This window comes from Dendropsophus ebraccatus, chromosome 1 (assembly GCF_027789765.1).
Source record: "Dendropsophus ebraccatus isolate aDenEbr1 chromosome 1, aDenEbr1.pat, whole genome shotgun sequence".
In the NCBI taxonomy this organism is placed as follows: Eukaryota; Metazoa; Chordata; class Amphibia; order Anura; family Hylidae; genus Dendropsophus; species Dendropsophus ebraccatus.
The window spans coordinates 222,969,080-222,988,724 of record NC_091454.1 but is presented as its reverse complement, the minus strand read 5'-3'; the positions used below and the strand labels follow the sequence as shown (position 1 = coordinate 222,988,724).

Genomic DNA, 19,645 nt, shown 5'->3' with positions numbered 1-19,645 from the left:
ATTACAACAGTTATTAGTCACGTTCCTTTTTTAGGTATAGACTCATCTCCATTCACACTTCCTCTTCCACCTCCTTCACTACAACAACAGAGAGTGTTGCACAGCCTTGGCTTTCCAGGTGATGATTGACAGGGATGTGTGCAGCCGCCGGCACACATGGCATATGTTTCACTTTGAAGCAGATGAACTGCGGAATGCCATCGGGGCAGAAGGAATGAATGGGAGAGAGGAAATAAGAGTCTTATCGAGCTTCTGCCATGACTACTTCAAGGTTATGGAAGCCTTAAAATAGCACTGGACAGAAGATCTTCTTCACTGAGAATCAAGCTATATTAAACACACAGGGACATAAAGAGTTTTTTGAAAAATTTTTAATAAAACAACTGTCATAAAAACTGTTCTCAGAATTCCTTGTAATCAGTGATAAATATTAGACCGGGACACCAAACACTGGTAATAGTGGGCTAAGATTTTGGGTCCACACTTGCCCACTGGACGGCCTTCCTTATTCACTATGATGTTGTTTATGGTAGATGGGCATGTCCCCATCAGGACATGGTACACCACTGGATCACCAAGGACCACTCATCATATATGCCACTAGATCACCACTAACCATGGACACCTCTGGATCATCAGGGACCATTTGTCATATACACTACAAGAAACACTACATATACAACTGGATCAATAGGGACAAACCAATCAGCAAGAATTCTGGCTCTCACAGAGCTGTTAGTCTCTTTATAAGAAGCTCCTTCTACTCTGCTCTCATTACCTGAACCTGAACTTGTTGCCTGTATAATAATCACCTGTACACACACTCAATAAATGATACTCCGATCTCTCCACCATGGCCAAGAACAAAGAGCTGTCTAGGAGACAAAGTTATAGACCTGCACAAGGCTGAGAGGGGCTATAGGACAATAGGCAAGCAGCTTGGCGAGAAGGCAACAACTGTTGGCAAAATTATTAGAAAATGGAAGAAACACAAGATGACTGTCAATCCCCCTCGGTCTGGGGCTCCATGCAAGATCTCACCTGGTGGGGTAAAGATGATTGTGAAAAAGTTCAGGAAACAGGCCAGAACTACACGGGAGGACCTGGTCAATGACCTGAAGGTAGCTGGGACCACAGTCTCATAGATTACCTTTAGTAACACACTACACCATCATGGATTATAACCCTGCAGGGCACACAAGGTCCCCCTGCTCACACCGGCACATGTGCGGATTCATTCGAAGTTCACCAATAACCATCTAGATGAAGGAGAAGGTCATGTGGTCAGAAGACACCAAAACAGAACTTTTTGGTATTAACTCTACGTGCTGTATTTGAAAAAAGAAGGATGAATGCAGCCCTAGAAAGATACAGTAAGTTCAGGTCCACATGAACCCGAACTCTTGGAGATTGATTCCTGCATTCTTGAAAATATGACTACAGCCTATGGCTATACGGCTGGTAAAAAGTCCCCCCTCCAGTGATATTATATTATGTGGCATTTAAGCAGATATAGCAATGTTGATTTCCTCATCATAAACAATTTATTTAACTACCACCAAACAGGGGCGGTCTTGGCATTCCTGGGGCCCCAAGTGAAGTTATGTCTGGGGCCCCCCCTCGACACGCAATCCACAACAATAGACCGCTGTGTGTTGCCCCCAGTAATATATACCCCTTGTGCGCTACCGCCAGTAATATATACTCCTTGTGTGCTGCCCCCAATAGTATATACCCCTTGTGTCCTGCCCCCAGTAGTATATACCCCTTTTTTGCTTCCCCCAGTAGTATATAGACCCCTGTGTGTTCCCCCAGTTATATATAGCCCCCCTTGTGCTTCCCCAGAAATATATAGACCTCCTGTGTGCTGCCCCAGTTATATATAGACCCCCTGTGTGCTGCCCCCAGTTGTATATACCCCCTGTGTGCTCCCCCACTAGTATATATACCCCCTGTGTGCTCCCTCAGGGGTATTTAGCCCCCCTGTGTGCTCCCCCACTTGGATATAGACCACCTGTGTGCTCCCCCACTTGGATATAGACCCCTGTGTGCTCCTCCAGTAGTATATAAGCCCCCTGTGTGGTTCCCCCAGTAGTATATAGACCCCCTGTGTGCCCCACCAGTATTATATAGACCCCTTGTGTGCTGCCCCAGTTGTATACAGACCCCTGTGTGCTCCCCCAGTTATATATAGACCACCTGTGTGCCTCACAAGTAGTATATAGACCCCCTGTATGTTCCCACAGTAGTATATAGACCCCCTGTGTGCCCCGCCAGTAGTATATAGACCCCTGTGTGCTCCCCCAGTACTATATAGCCCCCCTGTGTGCTCTCCCACTTGGATATATACCTCCTGTATGCTCTCCAAGTTGTATATAGACCCCATTCTGCTGCCCCAAGTAGTATATAGACCCCCCTGTGTGCTGCCCCCAGTAGTATATAGACCCCTCTGTGAAGCCCCAGTAGTCTATAGCCCCCCTGTGTGTTCCCCCTGTTATATAGCCCCCTGTGTGCTCCCCCCATTTATATAGACCCCGATGTGCGCTCCCCCAGTTAAACAGACACCTGTGTGCTCCCCCTTTCATATAGTATATAAGACAATAAAACAAACAATTATACTCACCTGGGTCCGGGCGTCTCCTCTTCTCTTCACTCTTGTGGCCGCAGGAAGGGTTTTCCCTGCGATCACAAGAGGCCGCACTCCCCTTGTCCTGGCGCCGATGCTCCAGTGATGTCACTGGAGCGCCGGCACCACAAGGACAAAGCTGCCACTTGTGACCGCAGGGAAAACCCTTCCTGTGGCCACAAGAGTGACTGACAGAAGGGAGCCAATGTCTCCCGCTCATTACGAGTGCTCATAGTTACAGTTCAGATGGCAGCAGCGAGCGGGGCAGCGGCCCTGTCCAGCGGTCTTGAGCATAAGAGCGGGGCGTGGGGGCCACCCTGGATGTTGGGGCCCCAAGCGATTGCTTGAGTTGCTTGGTGCCAAAGACCGCCACTGCCACCAAATAATGTGTCACCAAATGCTGAGAGTGGCTGATCCATAGCACTATCCTTCATGTCTCCACAATCATTGGCGGCCATCATTTCGGCTCAGTGTGAATCGACTTTAAACAGTGAACATCACTGAGGCCCACTGGTCCCTGATTCAATGTAATTTCATCTTCTTGGAGGACAATGCTCCAGCTCATTGAGGTCACAGCATGCTTACAAAACGGCTACGAAAGACTGGGGGACCTCACATGAAGCGGCTGCTGGAGACTGGGGGACCTCACATGGAGCGGCTGCTAGGGACTCGGGGACCTCACATGGAGCGGCTGCTGGAGACTGGGGGACCTCACATGGAGATGCTGCTGGAGACTGGGGGACCTCACATGGAGCAGCTGCTGGAGACTGGGGGGCCTCACATGGAGCGACTGCTGGAGACTGGGGGACCTCACATGGAGCAGCTGCTGCTGGAGACTGGGGGACCTCACATGGAGCAACTGCTGGAGACTGGGGGGACCTCAAATGGAGCGGCTGCTGGGGACTCGGGGACATCACATGGAGCGGCTGCTGGAGACTGGGGGAACCTCACATGGAGCAACTGCTGGAGACTGGGGGGACCTCACATGGAGCGGCTGCTGGAGACTGGGGGACCTCACATGGAGCGGCTGCTGGAGACTGGGGGACCTCACATGCAGCGGCTGCTGGAGACTGGGGGAACCTCACATGGAGCAGCTGCTGGAGACTGGGGGACCTCACATGTTGCAGCTGCTGGAGACTGGGGGACCTCACATGGAGCGGCTGCTGGAGACCAGGGGACCTCACATAGAGCGGCTGCTGGAGACTGGGGGGACCTCATATGGAGCTGCTGCTGCTGGAGACTGGGGGACCTCACATGGAGCGGCTGCTGGAGACTGGGGGACCTCACATGGAGCGGCTGCTGGAGACTGGGGGACCTCATATGGAGCCGCTGCTGGAGACTGGGGGACCTCACATGGAGCGGCTGCTGGAGACTAGGGGACCTCACATGGAGCGGCTGCTGGAGACTGGGGGACCTCACATGGAGTGGCTGCTGGAGACTGGGGGACCTCACATGGAGCGGCTGCTGGAGACTGGGAGACCTCACATGGAGCGGCTGCTGCTGGAGACTGGGAGACCTCACATGAAGCGGCTGCTGGAGACTGGGGCACCTCACATGGAGCGGCTGCTTGAGACTGGGAGACCTCCCATGGAATGGCTGCTGGAGACTGGGGGACCTCACATGGAGCAGCTGCTGGAGACTGGGGGACCTTATATGGAGCGGCTGCTGGAGACTGGGGGACCTTACATGGAGCGGCTGCTGGAGACTGGGGGACTTTACATGGAGCGGCTGCTGGAGACTGGAGGACCTCACATGGAGCGGCTGCTGGAGACTGGGGACCTCACATGGAGCGGCTGCTGGAGATTGGGGGACCTCACATGGAGTGGCTGCTGGAGACTGGGGGACCTCACATGGAGCGGCTGCTGGGGACTCGGGGACCTCACATGGAGCAGCTGCTGGAGACTGGGGGAACCTCACATGGAGCAACTGCTGGAGACTGGGGGGACCTCACATGGAGCGGCTGCTGGAGACTGGGGGACCTTACATGGAGCGGCTGATGGAGACTGGGGGACCTCACATGGAGCGGCTGCTGGAGACTGAGGGACCTCACATGGAGGGGCTGATGTAGACTGGGGGACCTCACATGGAGCGGCTGCTGGAGACTGGGGGACCTCACATGGAGCGGCTGCTGTAGACTGGGGGACCTCACATGGAGCGGCTTCTGGAGACTGGGGGACCTCACATGGAGCGGCTGCTGGAGACTGGGGGACCTTACATGGAGTGGCTGCTGGAGACTGGGGGACTTTACATGGAGCGGCTGCTGGAGACTGGGGGACCTCACATGGAGCGGCTGCTGGGGACTCGGGGACCTCACATGGAGCGGCTGCTGGAGACCGGGGGACCTCACATGGAGCGGCTGCTGGAGACCGGGGGACCTCACATGGAGCGGCTGCTGGAGACTGGGGGACCTTACATGGAGTGGCTGCTGGAGACTGGGGGACTTTACATGGAGCGGCTGCTGGAGACCGGGGGACCTCACATGGAGCGGCTGCTGGAGACTGGGGGACCTTACATGGAGTGGCTGCTGGAGACTGGGGGACTTTACATGGAGCGGCTGCTGGAGACTGGGGGACCTCACATGTAGCAACTGCTGGAGACTCGGGGGACCTCAGATGGAGCGGCTGCTGGAGACTGGGGGACCTTACATGGAGCGGCTGCTGGAGACTGGGGGACCTCACATGGAGCGGCTGCTGGAGACGGGGGACCTCACATGGAGCGGCTGCTGGAGACCGGGGGACCTCACATGGAGCGGCTGCTGGAGAATGGGAGACCTCACATGGAGCGGCTGCTGGAGACTGGGGGGACCTCACATGGAGCGGCTGCTGGAGACTGGGGGACCTCACATGGAGCGGCTGCTGGAGACTGGGGGACCTCACATGGAGTGGCTGCTGAAGAATGGAGGACCTCACATGGAGCGGCTGCTGGAGACTGGGGACCTCACATGGAGCGGCTGCTGGAGATTGGGGGACCTCACATGGAGTGGCTGCTGGAGACTGGGGGACCTCACATGGAGCGGCTGCTGGGGACTCGGGGACCTCACATGGAGCAGCTGCTGGAGACTGGGGGAACCTCACATGGAGCAACTGCTGGAGACTGGGGGGACCTCACATGGAGCAGCTGCTGGAGACTGGGGGACCTTACATGGAGCGGCTGCTGGAGACTGGGGGACCTCACATGGAGCGGCTGCTGGAGACTGAGGGACCTCACATGGAGGGGCTGATGGAGACTGGGGGACCTCACATGGAGCGGCTGCTGGAGACTGGGGGACCTCACATGGAGCGGCTGCTGTAGACTGGGGGACCTCACATGGAGCGGCTTCTGGAGACTGGGGGACCTCACATGGAGCGGCTGCTGGAGACTGGGGGACCTTACATGGAGTGGCTGCTGGAGACTGGGGGACTTTACATGGAGCGGCTGCTGGAGACTGGGGGACCTCACATGGAGCGGCTGCTGGGGACTCAGGGACCTCACATGGAGCGGCTGCTGGAGACCGGGGGACCTCACATGGAGCGGCTGCTGGAGACCGGGGGACCTCACATGGAGCGGCTGCTGGAGAATGGGGGACCTTACATGGAGTGGCTGCTGGAGACTGGGGGACTTTACATGGAGCGGCTGCTGGAGACTGGGGGACCTCACATGTAGCAACTGCTGGAGACTCGGGGGACCTCAGATGGAGCGGCTGCTGGAGACTGGGGGACCTTACATGGAGCGGCTGCTGGAGACTGGGGGACCTCACATGGAGCGGCTGCTGGAGACTGGGGGACCTCACATGGAGCGGCTGCTGGAGACGGGGGGACCTCACATGGAGCGGCTGCTGGAGACCGGGGGACCTCACATGGAGCGGCTGCTGGAGAATGGGAGACCTCACATGGAGCGGCTGCTGGAGACTGGGGGGACCTCACATGGAGCGGCTGCTGGAGACTGGGGGACCTCACATGGAGCGGCTGCTGGAGACTGGGGGACCTCACATGGAGTGGCTGCTGAAGAATGGGGGACCTCACATGGAGCGGCTGCTGAAGACTGGGGGACCTTACATGGAGTGGCTGCTGGAGACTGGGGGACTTTACATGGAGCGGCTGCTGGAGACTGGGGGACCTCACATGGAGTGGCTGCTGGAGACTGGGGGACCTCACATGGAGTGGCTGCTGGGGACTCGGGGACCTCACATGGAGCAGCTGCTGGAGACTGGGGGAACCTCAAATGTAGCAACTGCTGGAGACTGGGGGGACCTCACATGGAGCGGCTGCTGGAGACTGGGGGACCTTACATGGAGCGGCTGCTGGAGACTGGGGGACCTCACATGGAGCGGCTGCTGGAGACTGGGGGACCTCACCTGGAGCGGCTGCTGGAGACCGGGGGACCTCACATGGAGCGGCTGCTGGAGAATGGGAGACCTCACATGGAGCGGCTGCTGGAGACTGGGGGGACATCACATGGAGCGGCTGCTGGAGACTGGGAGACCTCACACGGAGCGGCTGCTGGAGACTGGGGGACCTCACATGGAGCGGCTGCTGAAGAATGGGGGACCTCACATGGAGCGGCTGTTGGAGACTGGGGAGACATCACATGGAGCAGCTGCTGGAGACTGGGGGGACATCACATGGAACGGCTGCTGGAGACTGGGGGACCTCACATGGAACGGCTGCTGGAGACTGCGGGACCCCACATGGAGCGGCTGCTGGAGACTGGGGGTCCTCACATGGAGCGACTGCTGGAGACTGGGGGACCTCACATGGAGCGGCTGCTGGAGACTGGGGGACCTCACATGGAGCGGCTGCTGGAGACTGGGGGACCTCACATGGAGCGGCTGCTGGAGACTGGGGGACCTCACATGGAGCGGCTGCTGGAGACTGGGGGACCTCACATGGAGCGGCCACTGCTGGTACTGGGGGACCTCACATGGAGCGGCCACTGCTGGAGACTGGGGGACCTCACATGGAGCTGCTGCTGGAGACTGGGGGACCTCACATGGAGCGGCTGCTGCTGGAGACTGGGGGACCTCACATGGGGCTGCTGGAGACTGAGGGACCTCACATGGAGGGGCTGCTGGAGACTGGGGGACCTCACATGGAGCGGCTGCTGGAGACTGGGGACCTCACATAAAGGGTCCTGCACTTTCTTCAGACCTGAATCCTATAGAAAATCTGTAGGATGAGCTCAGTCTCGTAACGCTGTACCCCAGAACCTTAATGACCTAAGGGACCGCCCTTCAAGAAGAGTGAGCTGCCATTCCTTAGCAGACAATAAGGAGACTTGTGACCAGCAGGGGGCGTCGTTATCAACTGTAATTGATGCTCAAGGACACATGACAATTTATAGAGACTGACCTGTTGTAGGGGTACACACACCACTGGGGACAGATTTTATTTCAATAAATTGTTTGAGATACACCCCATGATATAATATCACTGGAGCTGGAACGTCTTACGTTTTCCATAATTTTCACCGAAAGCCAAATATCCCTAACATATTGTGAGTAGTGTGTAACACAGGGAGAAACCACAAGAACATTACATGAGTTTCCTGCAGACACTAATATAACTCCAGGAAACACCAGCTCCTTATGATAAGCCCAAGAGACGTGAGAAGACGACAGAAGGAGAAGAGGAGGAGGACGGTGGACGAAGAGGAGAGCGGTGCCTGAGCGAGGTGAGGACCCACCAGATACCGTAACTTATTATTATATAGAGAGCGTGTGTATCAGTGGTCATATAGCGGCTTCTGGTGTAATATAACATCTAGAGAGTGGTGATGTCACTGCTGGTGAAAGATAACATATCTAGAGAGTGGTGATGTCACTGCTGTCGTAATATAACATATCTAGAGGGTGGTGATGTCACAGCTGGTGTAATATAACATCTATAGAGTGGTGATGTCACTGCTGGTGTAATATATCTAGAGTGGTGATGTCACTGCTGGTGTAATATATCTAGAGTGGCGATGTCACTATGGTATACCAGGGGTTCTATCTAGCAGTGATGTCACTATGGTATACCAGGGATTATATCTAGAAGGCAGTGACGTTGCTCCTGTAATATATCCAGAGAGTGCTGACTTCATTGTTGTAGATATAGAATGTATATACAGAGCGTTGTATAATATAACTAGAGATGAGCCAGTATACTCGTTTCAGCTCACTATTCACTCAAGTATCATGGTACTTAAAAATACTTGATACTCGAGCGAGTACCACATGGAGCTTGAATGAAATTGATTGTCTCCTCCCTGCATGTCTGGCGGCTTTAAATCAGCGAATAAACATACAGGAAGGTGCTGGGAGGTCCTGTTATGTAGGAGCTGTGTTGGTTGCTGGCTGAGCAGTGATTGGACGGCTGCATCAGGTGACCTGGGTGTATACAGAGCCAGGTCACCTGATGCTCGGCTCCCTTGCAGTCTGTTAGCGGACAGGGAGAGCTGCAGGAGCAGGGACAGAGCAGGTGGAGGGTACATTATATAGTTAGGTAGGTGACAGGGAGAGCTGCAGGATCAGGGACAGAGCAGGTGGAGGGTACATTATATAGTTAGGTAGGTGACAGGGAGAGATGCAGGAGCAGGGACAGAGCAGGTGGAGGGTACATTATATAGTTAGGTAGGTGACAGGGAGAGCTGCAGGTGGAGGGTACATTATATAGTTAGGTAGGTGACAGGGAGAGATGCTGGAGCAGGGACAGAGCAGGTGGAGGGTTACATTATATAGTTAGGTAGGTGACAGGGAGAGATACTGAAGCAGGTACAGACCAGGTGGAGGGTTACATTATATAGTTAGGTAGGTGACAACGAAAGCTGCTGGAGCAGGGCCAGAGCAGGTAGAGGGTTACATTATATAGTTAGGTAGGTGACAGGGAGAGCTGCTGGAGCAGGGACAGAGCAGGTGAAGGGTACATTATATCGTTAGGTAGGTGACAGAGAGCTGCTGGAGCAGGGATACAGCAGGTAGAGGGTACATAATATAGTTAGGTAGGTGACAGGGAGAGCTGCTGGAGCAGGGACACAGCAGGCGGAGGATACATTATATAGTTAGGTGGGTGACAGGGAGAGATGCTGGAGCAGGGACAGAGCAGGTGGAGGGTACATTATATAGTTAGGTAGGCGACAGAGAGCTTCTGGAGCAGGGACACAGCAGGTGGAGGGTACATAATATAGTTAGGTAGGTGACAGGGAGAGCTGCTGGAGCAGGGACACAGCAGGTGGAGGATACATTATATCGTTAGGTGGGTGACAGGGAGAGATGCTGGAGCAGGGACAGAGAAGGTGGAGGGTACATTATATAGTTAGGTAGGTGACAGAGAGAGCTGCTGGAGCAGGGACAGAGCAGGTGGAGGGTACATTATATAGTTAGGTGACAGGGAGAGCTGCTGGAGCAGGGACAGAGCAGGTGGAGGGTACATTATATAGTTAGATGGCAGGGGGAGCTGCTGGAGCAGGGACAGAGCAGGTGGAGGGTACATTATATAGTTAGATAGATGGCAGGGGGAGCTGCTGGAGCAGGGACAGAGCAGGTGGAGGGTACATTATATAGTTAGGTGACAGAGAGAGCTGCTGGAGCAGGGACACAGCAGGTGGAGGATACATTATATAGTTAGGTGGGTGACAGGGAGAGATGCTGGAGCAGGGACAGAGCAGGTGGAGGGTACATTATATAGTTAGGTAGGTGACAGAGAGAGCTGCTGGAGCAGGGACAGAGCAGATGGAGGGTACATTATATAGTTAGGTAGGTAACAGGTAGAGCTGCTGGAGCAGGGACACAGCAGGCGGAGGGTAAATTATATAGTTAGGTAGGCGATTAGCTTCCAAACACCCAACAGTCCTTGTAAGGAAGTTGATAGGGAACGGGGGCGGAAGGGTAATTAAAGCACATTATAAAGTTATATAACTTTGTAATGTGTTTTAATTGCCTGGAGAAAAAAAAAACAGCGGAGTTGTCCTTTAACCCCTTCCTGCAGAAGGAAGTACCGGTACGTGCTATGGCGGGTGGGGAGGTTCATAGAGGGGTTGCAGCCCGGGACTGCGTCTATTAGCGGGTACACCCGATCGCCACACCCGCTAATTACAACAGTTAAATGCACCAGTCAAACATGACAGCTACATTTAAATGTCCTTTATAGCCATACCCCCCCCCCTTACCGCCCCTGTGATGCGATCGAGGAGAGGGGAGACATTGCACTGGCCAAATGACGCTGATATCGACTCGGCAACCTGTAGATCTGGGCAGCTGCAGACCAGAATAATAGCGCACTGATCTAATAGATCAGTGCTCTACTAAATATACTCAATGATCTATATGAGATATCAGTTTACTTGTATTAGAAGTCCCCCAGGGGGGCTTCTAATTAATGTGTATGTAAAAAAACAAAAAAAAACTAAGGTTTTTATTAATAAACAATCCCCTTCCCTAATAAAAGTTTGAATCCCATTTCATAAATAAAAATAAATAAAAACAATAAACATATTGGTATCACAGCGTGAGTAATCGCCCGAACTATTAAATGATACCATTTCTGATCTCGCACAGAAAAACGGCATAAAAAATCGTTGCATCAAATCCAGAAAAATTGTAAAAAAAAAAGTGATTGCATATAAAAGTCGCATATACGCAAGTAAAATAAAGTATAGAAAGTATAGATCTCGCAATAATTGACACCTCACACAGCCCCATAGACCAAAAAATAAAAGTATTATAAGAATGGGAATAGAGCGATTTTAAGAAACATTTATTTATTTTTAAAAGGTTTTAATTTTTTAAAAACCGTCAAATAAAATAAAAGTCATACAAATTGCCTATCATTGTAATCATACCGACTTGACAAACATAGATAACAAGTTAGTTTTACCATAGGGCGAATGGCGTAAACACTACACCCCCCCCCCAAATAAAAAATATTGCGTTTTATTTTTAACTTTTACTGCGCATATAATATTTTTCTAGTTACGCAGTGTACTCTATGTAAAAATTAAGTCTGCCATTGCAAAGTACAATTAGTGATGCAAAAAATAAGGACTCGTGGGTCTGTAGGTGAAAAAATGCAACTGCTATGGCCTTTTAAACACGTGGAGGAATATAAAGAAAATACAAAAATGAAATTAGCCCGGAGGGGAAGGGGTTAATGCATCCATGCTGCTCCCCCTGCTGTGCTAGTTCCATTTCCATGCTGTTTCCATCACTTTCTGAGGTCCTCAGGTGCACCAGACACCATCCCCTCTGCCGAATAGGAGGCCCCTGAAATGCTCGAGACTCCCATTGACTTGAATGGAATTGAGCATTTGAGCATCAGAAAATACTTGACTCGTGTAATGAACATTTAAGTATTTTAGTACTCGCTCATCTCTGGATATAACATATCTGGAAACTGATGATGTCACACGTGTCATCTGTATATCTGGAGAGCGGTGATGTCATTGTCGTCTGTATTATACGATATATCTGGAGACCTGTGATGTAACTGCTGTATAATATAACACAATCAGGTCTGATTGACGACGTGTTCTTCTCCGTTTATCTTCCTCTTCCCCAAGGTTCATGATGAGGAGCTTCCTCCTTCACTGCGGCCTCATCAGTCTCATGGTGGTCAGCAGGGTCTTCTCTCAATCTTCTTGTTCCACAGAGAAGAATCTTATAAAAGGGAAGGAAGAAACGTCCTGTATAAATCTTGGCCTGTCCACCCTCCCGCTAGCAGACATTCCTGTCAGCACTGCCATCCTCATCCTCTCCTTCAACAACTTCAAGTCGCTCTCTGCCTCCTCCTTCAAGGCGTTCAAACAGTTGACAGAGCTGGAAGCCACAAACAATGGGATGAGCAGTTTTGACATTGACATACCCCTAATGATAGAAGAACTCAACCTGGCCAATAATACGCTGCAGAAACTACCACAGGTCTCACAGCTATCGGGACTCATTATACTGCAACTCTCCCATAACCAAATCACCACCATACCACAAGACGCCTTCAAGGGACTGAAGAAACTGACCAGGCTGGAGCTCCAACACAACTCTATTGCCATACTGGATGACGAGGTAACATCACACATATTTCTCCACTGTCCACTATGTGCAAGAATATAGCTACTATAATACTGTTCCTATATACAGAAATATACTATAATACTGCTCCTATATACAAGAATATAACTACTATAATACTGCTCCTATATACAAGAATATAACTACTATAATACTGCCCCCTATATACAGGAATATAACTACTATAATACTGCCCCCTATATACAGAAATATAACTACTATAATACTGCTCCTATATACAGAAATATACTATAATACTGCTCCTATATACAAGAATATAACTACTATAATACTGCTCCTATATACAAGAATATAACTACTATAATACTGCTCCTATATACAAGAATATAACTACTATAATACTGCTCCTATATACAAGAATATAACTACTATAATACTGCCCCCTATATACAGAAATATAACTACTATAATACTGCTCCTATATACAAGAATATAACTACTATAATACTGCTCCTATATACAAGAATATAACTAAGATAATACTGCTCCTATATACAGGAATATAACTACTATAATACTGCTCCTATATACAGGAATATAACTACTATAATACTGCTCCTATATACAAGAACATAACTACTATAATACTGCCCCCTATATACAGGAATATAACTACTATAATACTGCTCCTATATACAAGAATACAACTACTATAATACTGCTCCTATATACAGGAATATAACTGCCTTCTATATGCAAGACTATAACCATGTTTTTTACGTTTCTTCTTTTTCTCAGGTATTTGAGGATTTACATTCGCTGAAACATCTGGATTTGTCGTATAATGAGTTGCGGTCTCTTCCTGATCATCTTCTTAGTCAAACTGGTGACCTAGAAATACTTTACCTATCGGGAAATTGGCTCACAGAGATTCCGGATAACTTCTTTGGTGAGCTGGAATTGACTTACGTCTATCTGGAGAACAATTCCTGGAACTGTAACTGCGCTCTTAAGTACTTTAAGAATTGGTTGGAGGAGGATGAGGACAGAGTCTATGAAATCTCTAAAGAAGGTCCAACCAAAAATCAGAGAAGTGTGATCTGCCGTGATAGGACCCCACTGATCGATTTTAGCATGGACTATTGTGATCGGAGGAAAGGGGATGGAGACGCCATTCCTGTATATACTAAGGTGCCTGCACATACTGAGATGATCACCACCACAGTATTGACACAGTGGCCTCCGACCACTGTCTCGATAATTGGAACCTTAATTCCAGCTACACAGGCAACCACCATGTTACCAACCTTACTGCCAACTACACGGGCAACCACCATGTTACCAACCTCAATGCCAACTACACAGGCAATCACCATGTTACGAACCTCAACACAAACTACACAAGCAACCACCATGTTACCAACTTCAACGCCAACTACACAGGCAACCACAATGTTACAAAGCTCAACGCCAACTAAACAAGCAACCACCATGTTACCAACTTCAACGCCAACTACACCGGCAACCACCATATTACCAACCTCAATGCCAACTACAAAAGCAACCACCATGTTAGGAGCCTCAATGCGAACAACACAAGCAACCACCATGTTACCAACCTCAACGCCAACTACACAAGCAACCACCATGTTACCAACCTCAACGCCAACTACACATGCAACCACTATGTTACCAACCTCAACATCATCTGCACAAGAAACCATTAAAGCCACAGTATGGCCTAGCACAACACCTTATCCAACAACATGGATGATGACCAACACCGTGGAGCCAATCACAAGCAAGGTGCCCACCAGTCCCACAGATAAACCCAACACGGTTTTGATAGCCAGAAGATCCTGGGCAAAAGCATTTGGTATGAAGTGGCTGGAGAAGGTTATCCTGGAGAACTGTTGTCTTCTACACCTGATCATCTATGGTTTGTGTATCTTCCTCCTTCTGGTTTGGATGGTCATCACGACAGGGTGCTTGCTGTGGATCTATTGCTGTAATCAGGACCTTCTACGATGGCTTCCTGGAATACGTCTCATCCGATACAGTATGAGGGAACCCATGAGTGATGAAGAGATCCTACTCGTAAATAATGGAGCTATCGAATCTCACTTCAGAGACCAATCTTCATCAGGCGTCACCAAGATGTTGGTTCTAGAGTCTAGTACCCGAAAACAGGAGATTATTTACACATCTGCTATTCTGTAATATTGACGTGACACGGATCAACCACCAATTACTGGGATCCCCAGATGACAATCTTGGACTATTAGTGACAGATGTTCTACTGTTTGATTTTTTTTTTAATCATAGTTCATAAAAATGTGTTCAATGTTAGTTCTCTGTTTACCCTACCATCTCGCTATTCTAGAAGAGCGTCTACAAATTCCCGCACCTCTTAAATAAGGGAGGCTCCCCAACACCTTGCAGCGTGGTCGATATGGCCGAAATTAGCTCCGAAAAATCCCATATATAGAAAGTGTGTAAAGGCGTTGCTCACGGGGTTACGTGCAAGCTCTCCATTCATATAAATGACCAGGCCCAGCAGAACAACATGTTGGTGGATCCTAAAAGAAGGAGTAATGTTTGCTCCTCACCATCGAAGCAGAACAAGGATCCCAATCCAAGACCTGTGTGTCTATGCAGCCTATGCCCCTGATGTTGGGGGGGCAGTATTTAGTTGACATAGCTCTTTGCTTCCATTTCCACGTCCCCGATTACATAGGTCCAATAATCCGAGGATCAAGCCGGTCGCTGATCCTATTACACAGGACCATGTTCACCTTCTTGGCTCATAATCAAAGTCTATGAAGTTCGTCTCAGGCAGATCAAGTGGCGAGCCAGGAAGCGATCCGAATATATCCAACGATCGGTGGGGATCTCTCTCCTCACTTGTTCTTGCGATCAGTCATGGTCTGAACAATCCACAGTTTCCTGGATTTGTAGTCATTAGAGATAAGCGAACTTCAAGTCTAAGGGTCCTATTCTACGGGCCCGATCAATAATGTAAATGAGCGCCGATCTGCCAGATTGGTGCTCGTTTACTGGGCCTATTACACAGCCCGATAATCGTTTAGCGAGGTCTGCTGGGACATTGTTACCGATGTCCTTGCAGCCCTTGTTTAAACACCGTACTTTACCTAAACATGTTGCAGGTCTTCTCCTGTGCTCAGTCTTCCTCCTAATCCCGCACGCAGCAGCAGCTTCAGTGCGGCCTGTGTGAGCTGACAGACCGCTCAGCCAATCACGGGTCGCGGCAGTCCTGGCCAGTGATTGGCTGAGTGGCCTATCAGCTAAGACAGGCCACACCAAAGCTGCTGCTGCGCATGGGACCGGGAGGAAGAAGTAGCGCAGGAGAAGACCTGCAACATGCTAAGGTAAAGCATGGTGCTTGTGAAATCGTTGGTCGCCCAGCGCGCATCGCTATTCCACGCAGTGATGCACAGTCGGTGCCCGATGATTTTAAGTTTGAACCTAAATAAACGATCAGTCGATGACATGATCACCGATGACACGTTGTCTCTATGCCACGGAGCGATAATCGGCCAAATTGGGCCGATTCGGACGATTATCGCTCTGTGGAATAGGACCCTAAGACCAGGTTCGGCAACTTCTCAGAACCTGAACATTTGACATTTAAAGTTGGTTGCTGTCCTAGGGCTTCCAGGAAAACATGGATATAACCTACGGCTCTCTAGGGCGGCAACCAACTGGGAGTTAAATGAGTGTTTGGTTTCTGAGAAGTTACTGAACCCGGACTTAGGGTGGTATTACACGGCCGATGGGGGCCCGATAATAACTGTAAACGAGAGTCGATCGGTTAGATTGTGCTCGTTTACTAGGCCTATTACACGGCCCGATAATCGTTCATCGCTGACGATATGCAAAGAGGAATACATACCTATCCAGGTTGCAGGGCTCCTCTTCCTCTGTGTTTCTCCCCAGGTCTGCTCGCTCCAGCTTTAGAGCGGCCTGTTTCAACTGACAGGCTGCTCAGCCAATCACTGGCCGCAGCGGTCCCAGCCTGTGATTGGCTGAGTGGCCTGTCAGCTGAGACAGGCCGCCCTGAAGCTGCAGCACCCTGGATAGGTATGTATTCCTCTTTGCATATCGTCAGCGTCGGCCGCGCACCACTATCACACGTAGCGATGTGCGATCGGCGCCCAACGATTATAGGTCAGAATCTATATCAACGATCAGCCGTTGACATCGATCATCGGCTTATCGGTCTTTATTACACGGAACTATAATTGGCCGGATAGGGCCGATTATCATTCCGTGTAATAGTACCCTTACACTTAAAGCGTAACTGTCATTTTTTTTTTTTATTGCAGAAATCAGTAGTATAAGCGATTTTAAGAAACTCTGTAATAGGTTTTATCAGCCAAAAAAGCCTCCTTCTGTACTCAAGAAGCAATCTCCCAGCCTCCCCCCCGACTTCTTATCTGTGCATTATCAGGCAAACACGTCTTCATTACAGAGAAGCCAGTGAAGACATGTTCTGCTCTCCCATTCTATCCTTATGGAGGGGGGAGGGGCCGAGGGAGATGAGGGAGCAGGAAGAGGTGACATGAAGGTCAGCTGTTTGTAGACTCTCTGAGCACCTAAAACGCAGGATTCTGGGGTCAGAAAGGTCAGTGCTTATCTATGAACTTACTGAGAGAAGATTGCAGGGTGTTGTGCTGTGCAGGACTGCTCCGTGCTCAGTCACTCCTAACAGCCCCTCCCCTCTCCATAGCCACATAATGGAGACAGAAATCCTGCTTCTTCTGCAGTGAGGGGGGAGGCTGGGAGATTGCTTTTCCAGTACAGAAGGAAACTCTTTTGGTTTATAAAACCTATTACAAAGTTTCTTAAAATCGCTTGTACTGTTGATATTTAATGTTTTCAGAAAAATGACCCTGAAATGACAGTTACGCTCCTCCCCACACCTGCCGCAGCGGTTCTCCTCCTCCATCACACATAGGACACACTGTGCACCGAAGAAAACCTCCACTCTTTCCATCCATTATCCCAGTTACCAAGTACACGAAGAATTGAGAGAAAAGTGGAGTACTTAGAGGGTCTTTACTTCCACTTATTCCCCAGCCTCTTCTTGCAGCAACCCCAGTGAGAGCGAGCGCCGGACGAGTCCTGACAACTAAGCTCCCCGAGTGCACAGCAGATTGCCGGTAGTTATATCACAAAAGAAGCGCTCTCTATTCTACAAGCACCTGCACTCCGCACCGGCAACAGCGGTAATCAAGGTCTCTGCCGACACTTTATATGGAATTAAAAATGTTGACAATCACATTTTTACAGCAGTTATAATTCTGCTTTACTGCTTACAAACAACAACAAAAAGTAAGGAGGGTGTGGAGGTGGTAGTCACACCTGGACCCTGGCATCTGAAGGGTTCAAGAAGGGGGCACTTAGGAACGTTGTAGTGTAGCACCCTCTGCTGGTCACTGATGGTACTGTATGTGCTAAAAGAGACTGGGTGATGATCTGCTGAGGAGGGGCGACACCATGTATCAGTATAAGCAGATACCTTAACAGTGGAGCTGTCATTTCAAGTGACTCTGCGTGTGAGAATGAGGAGCAGCAGTATACCTGGACGTTATTTATATAGTGGATTTGAGCAGATTTCAGCTCTGAAGTTTGTTATTTTCGCCGTCTCTCTGCAATGTGTGTCTTCCCAGACGCTCTCCCTCCCATTTTCCTGCTTGTAATCTGATCCCTGAGCCGCCACAAGTGGTAATCAGTAAACAAAAGTCATTACTTAGCTGATTTTTCATAGAGGCTGACATAGAGATGAGTGAAGAAAGCATTTTTGTCTGATAAGATATATTACATTGCACTGCATTTTTGTCTGATAAGATATATTCCCTCCTACTATTGATCTATGCAAAGTTTGCTGAAATGACAGACTGTTTAAGGGGTAAATAAATTCAGTAGGACATCAGATTTACAATTTTTTTGCTTTGATGATAGCCAAGACAATGAGAGGTGTGTGTGTGTCGGGGGGGGTTACAAATATAAGCTGGGGGAAAAGAGGTACACCCTTTATGAAGATTCCCTTACAATCTCTTTCATAGTATATTCAGGTACTAAAGACAGCACTAGTACGTTTGTGTAGGGGGATATAGAAGAGATTAAAGAGGGGCTCTGACTGGAACCAACCTCAGCTGACAGGTTTCTTCTAGGGCTTCATGCTCACTTTGGTAGTCGGAGGCTTTCGTTGTTAGAGCTGTCACGCTTTGGAACTCTAGTCCTTTGGACCAAGCCGGAACGTTGTAACCCGATGGACAAAAACTTTTCCACATGGATCCGTTTGTCTACTTCCTATGTTGAGGAAGAGTCCTCCTGTGAATCTATTTTTTCTTTTAAATCAACTGGTGTCAGAAAGTTATACAGATATGTGATGTATTCTCTCCAGTGTGACAGTACTCTCTGCTGCCACCTCTGGCCATGTCAGGAACTGTTCAGAGCAGGAGAGGTTTTCTGTTTCAATATATTTATTACGCAGGAGAGGTTTTCTATAGGGATTTGCTTCTGCTCTAGACAGTTCCTGACATGGACAGAGGTGGCAGCAGAGAACACTATGTCAGACTGGAAAGAATACAACACTTCCTGCAGGACATACAGCAGCTGATAAATACTGGAAGACTGAAGATTTTTTTTTTTTTACACCAGTTGATTTAAAAAAAAATATTTTCGCCAGAGTACCCCTTTAAATAGACAAAAACAAAACTTGGAGTGGATGTTACCAATACGCCAACAATGGGGGGGTCCACTAACTTGGTGGTGGTGGTCATTGCTACCTCACAGAGGTTTGTTTAGTTGTCTTCTTCTGGATCAACACACTCCTCCATTTTAACTTCATGCTAAAATCGCATAGGTGTTGGCTAAAACCTTTTTGTTGTCTATGGGAACCAATCACAGCCCGGCTTTCACTTTACCAGAACAATATGAGAAATGAAAGCGGAGCTGTGATTGGTTGCTATGGCAACAAAAATAATTTTAACCCTTTGCCCTTGGCAACCAAT

The 19,645-nt window shown here is 49.5% G+C and overlaps 2 protein-coding genes across 4 annotated transcripts in view; one reads left to right on the top strand and one right to left on the bottom strand.

Annotated features, from left to right (window-relative positions):
• The window catches only part of GP1BA (glycoprotein Ib platelet subunit alpha), a 30,006-nt gene extending 14,216 nt beyond the window's left edge, over window positions 1-15,790 (top strand). For 2 of the 3 annotated variants that reach the window (XM_069949081.1, XM_069949099.1), the window contains exons 2-3: window positions 12,140-12,638; window positions 13,404-15,790. In XM_069949081.1, coding sequence (XP_069805182.1) covers window positions 12,144-12,638; window positions 13,404-14,825 — 1,917 coding nt within the window. In that variant the 5' untranslated portion in view covers window positions 12,140-12,143 and the 3' untranslated portion in view covers window positions 14,826-15,790. Of the gene's footprint in view, window positions 1-7,996; window positions 8,276-12,139; window positions 12,639-13,403 lie in introns of those variants that run through there. The other variant, XM_069949090.1, reaches the window with a different exon arrangement.
• LOC138785133 (acetylcholine receptor subunit epsilon-like) overlaps window positions 1-18,927 on the bottom strand; it is a 29,370-nt gene extending 10,443 nt beyond the window's left edge. Inside the window, exon 1 of the mRNA XM_069960722.1 lies at window positions 18,780-18,927. The gene's annotated coding sequence lies outside the window, so the exon portion shown is untranslated. The remainder of the gene's footprint in view (window positions 1-18,779) is intronic.
• Between the last annotated feature and the right edge of the window lie 718 nt (window positions 18,928-19,645).